General features: G+C 37.3%; 1 protein-coding gene across 29 annotated transcripts in view; it reads left to right on the forward strand.

Moving 5' to 3' along the window:
• Positions 1-13,135, forward strand: part of rims2a (regulating synaptic membrane exocytosis 2a) — a 253,884-nt gene that overhangs the window by 163,415 nt on the left and 77,334 nt on the right. For 17 of the 29 annotated variants that reach the window (XM_057834860.1, XM_057834855.1, XM_057834879.1 and 14 more), the window contains 7 exons: positions 945-992; positions 5,338-5,468; positions 5,600-5,771; positions 8,727-8,880; positions 8,988-9,011; positions 11,578-11,646; positions 12,423-12,561. In XM_057834860.1, coding sequence (XP_057690843.1) covers positions 945-992; positions 5,338-5,468; positions 5,600-5,771; positions 8,727-8,880; positions 8,988-9,011; positions 11,578-11,646; positions 12,423-12,561 — 737 coding nt within the window. The remainder of the gene's footprint in view (positions 1-944; positions 993-5,337; positions 5,469-5,599; positions 5,772-8,726; positions 8,881-8,987; positions 9,012-11,577; positions 11,647-12,422; positions 12,562-13,135) is intronic. The other 12 variants (XM_057834866.1, XM_057834856.1, XM_057834881.1 and 9 more) reach the window with 3 other exon arrangements.

Genomic DNA, 13,135 nt, shown 5'->3' on the forward strand with positions numbered 1-13,135 from the left:
TGCTTGTCTTGATTAAATGCTTCATTATGTGAGTCCACTCAAATCCGCTTAGTTACACACAATGAGTTTCCACAACAACTGTTTAACAAGTTAAACGATGTTGACGCATACGGCGCTTTGAAGTCTTGGCTTCCCAGTGTATCTGGCAAGATTAAAGCTTAACTGTCCGTCAATCATCGTTGACTTTAATAAGCTACTGCCATCAACAAAGAGCAGGGAGAGGGAGGGAGGGAGACTATGCTATCAGCTCAGGACAGCTCATCTGTATTTTAATTTTTTTTTAATTAAGAAAAAAAAATCCACGATGACATGGAGTTTGAAACGCAAAGTAGTGAGGGATCACTGTATTCCCACAAAAACCAAGTAATGAATGCATAAACAAACATATTAGCTCAGACAAATACCTTATGTTGGTCTTATCAGGGAGCAGCTGGATTCAGCCAAGTGAGACAAGTTATGGCATATTCACTGCTACCACTAGAGGGCAGCATATCCACCCAAATCAATAAAACTAAATGCAACACTTTCAAAACAACGTCACTGTAATTTAACGAATCGTCAAAGCAGCAAAATTAAATTTGAACCTTTTTTCTAATTGAATTATTCGAGTTAATCGATTAAACAATTAGACAAGTCATCGAACAATGGATGAGGTCAAAACAATTTTAGTTCACAATTTGTTAGTGATCATAAAAACGTGTGCATAATGATAAAAGATGATAAATCTGGAGCTAAAATAAGGTAAGTACACATCTGTGCCGTAGGAGAAGGAAGAGAGAGAAAGAAAATATATCTTAAAAATACTGTACAATGAAAAGAAAACGAGAAAAGTTCCCTAAAAGTGCACATACCTGTTTTTGTGTTTGGGTGAATTGTCAGTTGATGTTGTTTTGTGGGATTTTGGTTTTATTGCATTTCCTTTGTTGTTAATTTTGCTTATCCAGAGCCAAAGCCTTAGTAGAAGAACACCGCCTATTCCCCCTAGGGTCCAGGTAATGGGCCCTGCCTAAAGGGCACCCTCTATTTGGTCTTTACTCTTTGACTGTTGATTGGCCGTTTTCTGTTTCCATACTTGGGAAAATGCATTTCCAGGGAAATTAATGCTTCTTGTTTCCCTGTCAGTGCAGTGCCTTGTGTTACATTCTTCTATTTGATTTCCTGCTATCACCATTTTAATTCGAGTTATTATGTATTGCTCATTTAAACCCATTCATATCAGTTTGCCACGGCAGTGCATGCCCAACTAATCACATCAGAAAAAAAAAAAATTCCATTGCCTTGTTCAAGTTACTGAGATTAACGCTTTTCTAATACATACTGTAAAGGATCTTGGCAGAAGCAGTGTAGGAGGCTGTTTTAATTAAGGACAATAGGTTGGGACTTATTTTCTACTTTCTTGTAAAATGAACCCACCTTGATTCATAACCTTTAATCAGACACAACAGAAATATTCTTCCTTGTGTGTGTTCAAGGGAAGCTGAAATATAAATAATTATGGATTCATTTTTGTTTACCTTGCTTGTGCTGCCATTTTTGAGTGGAATGATTAATTATTACTACCACACTATCAATTCTCTTTGCGGAAAAAAAAATAGAATTCAGTAATTTTGCACATGTGGAGCCTGTCCTTTACAGAAAAGGCCCGTCTTTTACATCTTTCATATTGACTTCTACAACTTTATATTTATGACCCCATTTTAATGTGTAGCAAATGTAGGAATTGGGGTCGACAAATGTTATAGTTTTGCCGTCTGTTTTGTGATGTTTTTTTTCCAGGTCATGGGAAACAATCAAATTGAGATTACATTCGAGTTACATTAAGAGTTAGAATTTCTCAAATATGTGTGTTAATTAATATACGGATAGTAACAATTTCGATTTATATTGCGCCTTTTAAGGGACCGATGGGCATTTTTTCCCAAATGATTTGCTCCAATGTTGCAGGCATGTGTTGGGTAATTCCAAGTAACTTACACTGCTGGCCAAAAGCATTGGCACCCCTGCAATTCTGTCAGATAATGCTCAGTTTCTCCAAGAAAATGATTGCAATTACAAATCCTTTGGTAGTAATATCTTCATGTATTTTCCTTGCAATGAAAAAACACAAAAGAGAACGAGAAAAAAATTTAATCATTATCATTTTACACATAACTCCAAAAATGAGCCGGACAAAAGTATTGGCAACCTTTGAAAAGTCATGTGATGCTTTTCTAATTTGTGCAATTAACAGCACCTGTTACTTACCTGTGTCACATAACAGGTGGTGGCAATAACTAAATCACACTTGCAGCCAGTTAAAATGGATTAAATTTGACTCAACCTCTGTCCTGTGTCCTTCTTTGTACTACATTGAGAATGGAGAAAATAAAGAAGAACAAAGAACTTTATGAGGACTTGAGAAGCAAAAGTGTGAGGAAGCATGGGCAATCTCAGGCTACAAGTCCATCTCCAAAGACCTGAATGTTCCTGTGTCACCGTGCGCAGTGTCATCAATAAGTGTAAAACACATGGCACTGGGGCTAACCTCCCCAGATGTGGACGGAAAAGAAAAATTGACGAGAGATTTCAACGGAAGATTGTGCGGATGGTGGATAAAGAACATCGACTAAGATCCAAACAAGTTCAATCTGTCCTGCAGTCCAAGGGTACAACAGTGTCTGAATGAAAAGGGACTCTATGGTAGGATACCCAGGAAGACCTCACTTCTGATCCAGGGACAAAAAAAAAGCCAGGCTGGAGTTTGCCATAACTTACCTGAGGAAGCCAAAAACGTTTTGGAAGAATGTTCTCTGGTCAGATCAGACAAAAGTAGAGTTTATTGGGAAAATGCATCAACATAGATTGAGTTTAGAGGGGGAAAAAAGCGAAAAAAGAAAAGAACATAGTCTCCACAGTCAAACATGGCAGAGGTTCCCTGATGTTTTGGGGTTGCTTTGCCGCCTCTGGCACTGGACTGCTTGACCGTGTGAATGGCATTATCAAGTCTGAAGACTACCAACAAATTTTGCAGCATAACGTAGGGCTCAGTGTGAGAAAGCTGGGTCTCCCTCAGAGGTCATGAGTCTTCCGACAGGACAATAACACAAAACACACTTCAAAAAGAACTAGAAAAATATTTGAGAGAAAGCACTGGAGACTTCTAAAGTGGTCAGCAATGAGTCCAGACCTGAATCCTATAAAGTTTTGTGCAAATATTTATTTATTAATATTTATTTATTTATTCATTCATTCATTCATTCTCATATGTGCTTTTTCATTGCAGGTAAATAAATGAAGGTATTACCGTCAAGTTCAAAAATAGACCCTTAGGTAGACATTTGTAAAATTACCCAAAAATAAGGAGAGAAGACACTCAGTTTTCTTGGCCAAGGAGAGCAAAGAGGGACTAGACAGAGGAATGCTAGATTACGTTGTATAGTCACCAAAATTGATCTAAGGAAAAAAAACCCTCCTTGCTCTTTTTATTTAGGGGTTTGTCCTAACACAGAAGGGTGCCGCCCTGAAGGTAGGGGGAAAGCAAGCTGGAGATACCCATGTGTTTTTGGTTGGCTATGTGTGAGCATGTAGGTGGAACTAACTACATACACGTGTGTAAGCAAGGGCACAGGTGAAGTGGTCAGAATGACCCAGACACTTCGGTTATGCAACGCTGCGGCCATGGAAGATGTCCTCGTATGGAAAATTGTCCTCGAATGGAAGATTGTCCTCGAAGGTCTAGACGAAAGTCTAGATGCCAGGTGCTGAAGATGTCCCGGAAGGTCTAGTTACGCAATGATGCGGCCATGAAGCAAGGCAGTTGTCATCCCGACCCTTTTTAACACTTTGTAACACTTAAACATTATACCTAGTATAGCAAGCAATAATCATTTACTGGTTATATCAAATAAGAAAAAATATGGCAATATGTATTATGTATGGTATATATGAGCACAAGCAAATATTCAATCAATCAAGCAAATATTTAATCAACCCTCGATAATTACCTCAACAATTACTAACAAAGCATTATCAATAGCATTATAAATTGAGCATTATCTGACAGAATTGCAGGGGTGCCAATACATTTTGCCGGCAGTGTATACAGTAAAGCCTCCCTTTCCCCAAAGTGTGACTTCAAACAACACGTTTGTATGCAAAAATATGCAATTTAAAGAGCTAGTATCGCGATGCCTTTAGATAAGCTGTGTATTTTTTCTTGTTATTTTAAAACATAATGTTGGTACGTTTCAAAGTAGCACAGTTTTTAAATCAGCCTGTTTTGACCCTTTTGTATAGATACAGTAGCGGTGTAATTGTTGAGGTCTTGTGGTTTGAGTCTCTTATTATGTATTGTGTTAAATTAGATTTGTAATACGTCTGCTCTTATTTATGTTATCACATCATTTTTGATTGACTTGTGATATTCTTATAATGGTATGTTTTTGACATTTTCACATCTGCTCTACAAACCTGTCTTGGCTATAGTCTTTTACAGTACTGCATGGTTAGTTGATAGTTTTAGTTGCTGGTGCAATCCCTCTCCATAATCATATTCTTGAAGAAGTATGGACAAAAACTTAGAAGTTGTCTCTTTTCATTTCATTCAATTGCTTTAAGGCCACTGTTAAGAGTTTTACTTCTTCTAAGTGTCTGCTTTTGGAGTCCATACTTCCTTTTTACCACCTTTGATTACTCTTGCAAGAGCATGATTGATTTGTCAATATCAGTGCCCTTTGTCCAATATTGGAGATATTACAGACAACATCATCACTGCTAGATGCCGTTATTTCCCTTGAGCACATGCTGGCAATGTTAGAGAATCTTTCTTGTAGTATTTCACTTCACTTTTGATTAGCTAAAATCGAGATGAACAGCCAATTTCTTTTCATACTGTTTATTCATCTGTGCAAGAGAAACACTGCAGGATGAATATGAATGATCAGAAAAGACTCAAGTACATGCAATATTTACACTTAAACACATATGTTTAAATGTTTATTTATGTTCATTTGTTTACTGGAAGACCTCCTAAAGAGTGGAATATAAAGTGAATAAGGATCTGCAGCTCTTGTAATACGCAAATGCCAGCACTTTCCAATGCCAGCACTTTCCAATTTGTAATGATCTTATATTCCAATTAAATACTTTCATACATGTGACCTTATTGGATATTGATACCCCTATGCAGTCGAGTACAACATATCGTAGTCGATAAGTGTCTTGTATAAAGGAAACAATACTGCATGCCAAGATTGAGCCTGGTGAAGTTGTCTTCTCCAGCATTATTTATTTTGTGCATTTTCACACCTAATGTTTGATATCGCTGTGAATGAAATGTGTTTCTTTCCTGCACTGCAGGTCAAACTCTGGTATGACAAAGTTGGCCATCAACTAATAGTTACCATACTGGGAGCCAAAGACCTGCCACCTAGGGAGGATGGTCGACCCAGGAATCCTTACGTGAAAATCTACTTCCTCCCTGACAGAAGGTGAGCACAGGGTCGCTTTCCATCCGACTTATTCAGTGTCATCATTTCACAGTTGTGTGCACTACACAATGTTGTCTCTTGAGTGTATTTCATTTTCTGATTGTAAATAAATATGATATTAATCCACCCAGTGACAAAAGCAAGAGGAGAACAAAAACAGTAAAGAAATCCTTAGAGCCAAAATGGAACCAGACCTTCATGTATTCACCGGTGCATCGGCGGGAGTTTCGGGAGCGCATGTTGGAGATTACGTTGTGGGACCAAGCTCGAGTAAGGGAAGAGGAGAGTGAATTCCTGGGAGAGGTAAGGCTAAAAGACATCTCACCAGTCTGTAAAATCTACAGACAATATGTTTGAACATACTTATTTATCAGTGAATCCATTATCAGGAGTGGGATTATACTTATTACAATATTTTCGTGGCCATAGGGTGCACCGTATTAAAAGGCGCAGTCTCATTTTCGGGTGATACTTTTGTATTTATCACACACACAACACGCACCGCATTATTGGGCGCATGACAAAACATACACTAGCATGCACACTAGCGTATTTTATTTTTTTCAAGGCAGTGGGAGCAAAAGTTGAGTCAATTGTACTTTATTAAAGAATTTAACAAAGTAATCACATCAATCTTAATCAATCCAAAAATCCATCAAAATTCTCATCTTCTGTATCCGAATTGAACAGCTGGGCTAGGTCTCCATCAAACACGGCAAGTTTCCTTGCCAATGTTGTTTAGCTATAGACTTTACTATCAGTTGACGGGACTCGGGGCCGATCCGTAGGGGGCCTATTTTCCAAAACTTAAAATTCATATATTTTCAAAACCAAAGCCGCTCGCGACCTAAAACCAAAACAGCCATTTCGTATATGAGTCTCCGTGAGCAGCGACATAAAGAAATTCAAAGTCGTTCCCTAATTAAATCCCAAATAATTATTTTTTTTAAAATTCAAGTATAACAAAAAAATCAAATGGCTATAAAATTATTAAATTTTACGCTAGATGCAGAAATTAACCAAATGCAGAGATAGTCATCCATCTTTTCAGGATCAATAGCAGTATTGAACATATCAAGTTTTTGCCCAAAATTATTATTATTTTTTTTTGGGTGCAAGTTTTCAACAGCTAACAAATCACTGTTTTTACATCATAAACTTAATACTTGATGAAAGCATGCAGAATTATTTTAATTTTACTCAGCAAAAGCAAAATTTGCATTTTTCTATAAACAATCTAAACTTTTTTAGGTTAAATTCCGCTATTGTGTAGAGATACAAAATCCAACATGGCGGCTGTCACAAAACAAAGAGCTTTTTAAGTTGAAACTTCTTGTAAATAAATGCTTAAATCACGGAATTTATATGGATATGAACGTAAAACAGTCTAGATTCGTAGGTAAAAGTAAAAAACAGGCAGTTATCATTCATTTTATGTAAATATTTCAAGAAAAGTTACGGTATTGTGTAATCTAACATGGCAGCTGTCATGAAAAAAAAGGTTTTTAAAGTTGAAAATTCTTGTAAATAACTGCTTAAATCGCGGAATTTCTATAGATATGAATGTAAAACCCTCTCGACCCTTGGTTAAATGCAAAAAAAAAAAACAGGCAGTTATCATTCATTTTATGTAAATATTTCAAGCTAATGCTAGGTTATTTTTTTCCCATTCGTTTCATTGTATTCACAATGTTTCAAAGTGGTGCGGAAAATATAATAATTAACTTGAATCCTCGACCAAATCACTCTTGAGACACTCCTGCCTCCTTGTATGCAGTAAAACATACGTCTTATTTCCACTTAAATCCGGCGTTAGAACGCGTGTTTGAGTATCGCAGTGAAAGCCAACTCAACTTCTGCCTGGGTCCGGCCCCCTACGGGAAGGCATGGTGCAATGTCTGTGGGGGCTATCTTGTCAACTGAATGTGGAGTCTATGGTTTAGCCTAATGCACATGCTCAAACTTTATAGCTACGGGGTGCACAGCCCTATCACATGCAACTTTCTCCCTTTAAGGTTCTCATGCCGCTCTTACTTACTTCCACCTTTTCAAAAATTGCTCGTCAGACAGACACATTTTGGTACTCAATCCACACAATAAACGCACCATCCATTTTCGAGAATTGTTTTTTACTTTTAGGTGGGCCTTATTGTTGTGAAAATACAGTAATACCACCTAAATCTGAATTGTACATCTTCTATTCAGTATTCTACTCTGATTTTTTTGTGTTTGGATCATAGTTGAATGAAATGAATCAGTGAGTATTACCGTACTTTTGAACTACTAGTCGCACCTTATTGTGACTAATACTAGGTCGCATCAGCCAAAAACGCACAATGAAAAGGAAAAAATTGGATGTATTTTTAAAATACATTTATCATTATGTTAGTTTTTAAAATATCGTACGCCTCAGGGCAAAAATGTTTTTTCCCCGAGGAAGTATATCAGTACCAGATCTACAAAAGATAACGTCAAGCTCAAAAGTTGAAAAAAGAAAAAAAAAACACTCGGACCTATTTCTATTGTTAGTCCACTAGTTTGGACAAAAATGTGACATTGTAAATCTGTCCCACAAAATCATGAATAATTTTACAATAAGTAAACTGAACAGAGCCATATTTATGCATTTTTGTTGATGGAGATACCGGGTAAAATATTCACCACTTTTTATGACAAGAACAATAATTGTGTCCCAAGTTTGGCCTCGCGAAAATCTGGTAACGAATGTTATGTTTGGTGTCAAATGTCATGACATTTATCATCAAGGTTGTCAGGAGCATGAACGATTGGAGTTCCATACCCGTAATTCTTTTTACAAGCTCCTAAGGTAGGATCAATATGAATGTAAATAAATCATTTGTGTGTATATTAAAATTCCAAAAAGACTTTTTGTTTGGTCCAGCGTTCATTTATTAAGAAATAAATGCACTTTGTATGCCAAATTGCTTTGTTTTGGAAACCATGCAACGTCTGTTACATACACAAAATCAGACCTATGTTGCGATAGGGGTGAGCTCAGAAAAGTTCTTGCCACAACCTGCCCAGTGCAACATATTAACAGTCTTTCAGCTAACTATAGCCTAAACAAAACAACATATCAACTTGTTTACCAATCTCTCGATCGCACTCCAAAACACTACCAAATCTATTAAAGTCTTCATCTTCTGAACAACTCCACCAACTTAGATGTTTTAATTCAATCAATTGCTCGATGAGTGTCCGACAATGTTTATTTATTTATTTTTTTCATATTATTAGATACTAATTGAACTGGAGACAGCTCTTTTGGATGACGAACCTCACTGGTACAAGCTCCAGACCCATGACGTTTCCTCCATCCCACTCCCGCGCGCCTCCCCTAACACCCAACGTAGGCAGCTTCATGGAGAAAGCCCAACGCGGCGGCTTCAGAGTAAGGACCAACTGTTTTGCACTCATAATAAAGCCCTTCTAATTTACAGTACAATGATAGTTTCTGTACTGTCTGTCACATCAACTATACTGCTTTTGCTTTTACAGACAAAGGCTCATATTCATACTCAGGTAAAGGTCCTGCACTCCTAGGTGGTACACCTTATGGTGCATTTGCGTGTCTGCTGCTATCCTCTTGAATGATGCATTCCCGCGGTTTGATTCTGTACAACCCATCCATTAAGGGCGCATATGTCTGCTCACTCATTTCTGTTTTTACGTGGTGAGCTGGATTGTCAGTTACAACACTTTTGAAATCCACACAGGGTAGCAGACATAAGACCCTCTTAACAAAATTGTCTTCACCTTTTAAATATCTAACAGTTCCCACCTTGCAACCCGTTACATTTTCCTGCAAAAACTGCACTCTGCCCTCATTCTAATGTGGTGTTTTGAAAATGATATAAAATTCCAATTTGCCAGTCCTGATTGATATAAGCCACTTCCTTTCCCTTTGTGATATTACCCAATACAAACAGGTCCCTTGAAATTTTGCCATGCCTGCATTTGTGTGATTTGAATGTGACTGTGTTTTTTAAACCGGTAGAGAATGTACTTCATACATTTATAGTGTGGCCATTGAAATTTTATTTTAATCAAAGAATTTAATTTGTTTTCCTTCGGACTCCTCTGTTTATTTCGTTGTAGTTGACTTTTATTTAACACTGCCGGATATGCGTAAATATAAATACAGTAAACCTCGACAGCTTCTGTTAAGGCTTTTTCTGGGCTCCTAATGATCACTAGAGAGTGCTGAAAGTGGTGACAGCCATTAAAGGTTTGTGACAAACTAAGGTGAAAGTTTGGCAACAGCATTACAAAGTGCATCCCTTGTCATTCATACTACAGTGGTATCTCTACTTACGAAATTAATTGGGTCTGGAAGTAGTTTCGTAAACTGAAAATTTCCATGTTATCCATATAAATGCACTAATCCGTTCCAAGCCCCCCAAAATTTGAACATAAAAGTTTTATAAAGCATAAAAATGCATCAAAACATATAAGAAATACATGTTACTATTAGATTATTGCACAATAACAATAAAATGAGAGTTGTGCATATTGTAAAAAATAAAGAATAAAGTTAATACACTCATGTAAAGCTGTCGGAACACGAATGTAGAGAACGCTGGGATACACATATACACATACAGTCGAGGTCCCTCATAGCCAAATGGATGCCAGGAATCCTAGACAATAGACAACGGCAGAGCATCTATAAGTATGTTATGTACGTATGGTAAACTCTGGGAGCTGCGAGTAGCAGCCCATAATGTATTTTTGCCTTTTGTATCCTGAATTCTTTTTTTGTAACGAACATACACGTAGATTAAGAGAGAGAGCCCCCCAGGTGGCCGAAAATATCATTGCATGACTTTCCCTTACGTAGGTACATTTAAAATGAAGTATTTTCCGGTAAAATGTTGTCTATAAAAGTTTTAAAGCATTAAAACCACCAACAAAAAATGAATGAAATGGACAAAAAAAATATAATAGGTCATAAATAATTTTCGAACAGATCATGTGACTAGCACGACAGAGACGGTCATTTGCTTTGCTTAGCCAAAACCACCTGAGGACAGAAGAAACAAGATGGATATATGTAATTTTTTTTCAAACCTAAGCTTTCAAAAGCGTCAACAACTACTGAGCGAGAACCAAAGATTGAAGATGTGGACCATGAAACACCGAAGAGCACCGCCAAAATGGTGAGCGGAGTTTGTCTGTCCCCCTAAAGACGCTAATTGTACAACTGAGCCACAACCGGGCGTACCATATTCAATGGGAGACGTCCTTGGCCAAAAGCATAGCTGTCCTAAGCAGTCTGATTTAGAATTCCCCTAAAAAATGATGGGAAACAAAAAACGTTCATTTTCAATGTATGATTATAAATATTCCTGGCAGGAATATTCAGACAAAAAGGATCCCGTCTCGTCTTTTGCCTGCAGCTATGTTCAAAGTCACCATGGTAAAGATTCGTTTCGCAAGGGTGTTAGTGACTGGAAAAACTTTATATTAACATTAAATTGGATATCTCCACGGGACGCAATCGGCGTCTACTTCTCCACAGAAAAACGGGCACGCTCACTAACGCACGCACACACACACACACGCACGCACACACACACATAGCTGAAATGCCTGTATCTACGAGCATGGGCTAAGCTACTAACCTAGCATATATCTTGTAGTTAATTGTATTGCTGACACTGTGTTTGTGGGTCATCAACATGTTTTGCCCCCCGGCCACATAAGTCAAACTCATCCTATGGTAACAAGGCAATATTTTCCCAATGAGGCATGTCTTAACCTAAAAATTCCTTATGTAGATACGTTTGTAAGTAGAGGTACCACTGTAATATTAAAAAAAAAAAAAAAAAAAAAAAAAAAAAAAGGAATAAAAAGAAAATCCACTTGATTCTACTTGGATTTAAAAGCACCATGTTGATTTTTGTTTCTGTCCGATGGATTGGATTTAGTGCAGTCATGCAGTCATATCCGATTTCTGGTCAGCAAATATGCATTTTTTCCGCCCATATGTCACGTAAATTATGTAAGCCTTATATCCAAACACATTAAACGTACCTCATTGTATCCTTTAATACTTTTTCCACTTCTCACTTTCTTAATCTTAAAGGATCCCAGAGGATAAGTGATGGCGAGATCTCTGACTATGATTGTGAAGATGGTGTCGGGGTAATAACAGGTAATAGATGTATATTCTGATTTGGATACACCATACCTATTAATATTATATTTTGTATATGGATCGAATGTGTAATTTAAGCCTCAGCATTTTACAAAGTGAAATACATACCGGTAAATTTCAGATGCATGGATTAACACTGTCCACCCAATATCAGTGTCAACAGCTGCAAGGAGAGGAGGTAGTGAGCTTTTATCTCCCTCTTCTCTGCAACTCGCTGTATGTTCTTGCCAAGGCTCCAGCAAAACGCCCACGCTGAAAATCAGAATCAGAGCCTGGGCTGTTATGAGCCAAAGAGTGACAGAAAACCACAGACTGTCCTGATGAGAAGTACTAGCAATATAGCAACCTTGGTTATATTTTATAATTTTGCAGACAACAAAACCGTTCATGTGATATATTTGCCGTAATGACCCTCAATATATTTGGCTTCTTCTTCAGAAAATGTGGTATGGCAAGGTCTGTCACAGCCATGCAGATACTGCAATATCTTTAAAAGTGCAAAATGCCTACCATAGAAGTATCAGCCTGTATGTATTGACTTGTACAAATGAGCGGGAAACTTCTCCATTAAAAAAAAAAAGTCTCCGTGTCCACAAAGCTCTAAAAGTGCCAATATTGTTTTTTCATGATAGAGTTTATATATATATACAGTATATGATCTTTATTCCAAACAAAAGAAAAAAAGAAAAAAAATGCTTATTGGCTTCAATTAAAAAAAGAAGTACACTATATGCAAATAACTAATGGTTTGGTGTCACCCCTTGTTTTCACAGACTACCGACCGAATGGCAGGGACTTCCAGAGCTCCACGCTGTCTGTCCCAGATCAGGTGATGTCTTCTAACCACTGTTCCCGGTCGGCTGAAATACATCGAGCACGTTCACGCTCCCCAAGTGTTCCCCCACCTTCCAGGTAACTATCAACTTGTATGTATATTCTTTGAAGAAGCAGTTTATTTATTTATTTTTTTCATTGGCCTTCTTTGAATGTTCATTTGTGACCATGTTTGTAAAAATCTCATGAACTGTTTTATTTCTTTTTATCCAATCAAATATCAATTACAATTACAATTGTTGAAAAATTTCTCGGTTCATTGTTTAGGGATAGGGTGTGCTAAAGCTAACATATTTTTGTCTATGTCCGACTGAAACAAAATGAACAAAACTGTTTTTTTTTGTTTTTTTTTAAACAAGAAAGTGTCAGATAATGCTTTACAGATGCTGAAAATATGCCAAGGCGGCACACGATACCAAGATCTCGCATGGGAGGAAATGTGACACTTGTTTCTCAAAGTCCCTGCACATACCCCTGGCATACTCAGACCAAAGTTACTTTCCTCTTTTTAATTATTGTTTGACTTTCCCTGATGCCTGCTCTAAATAACAGTCTGTGACGGAGCAAACACACTTACTTACGTACTCTAGGTTTTTTTTTTTAACAACAACATTCATTTTCAGAATTTGTAAATGACCCTCCGCAGCACAAA

The sequence above is a fragment of the Corythoichthys intestinalis genome, chromosome 4 (genome assembly GCF_030265065.1).
Source record: "Corythoichthys intestinalis isolate RoL2023-P3 chromosome 4, ASM3026506v1, whole genome shotgun sequence".
NCBI classification, from domain to species: domain Eukaryota; kingdom Metazoa; phylum Chordata; class Actinopteri; order Syngnathiformes; family Syngnathidae; genus Corythoichthys; species Corythoichthys intestinalis.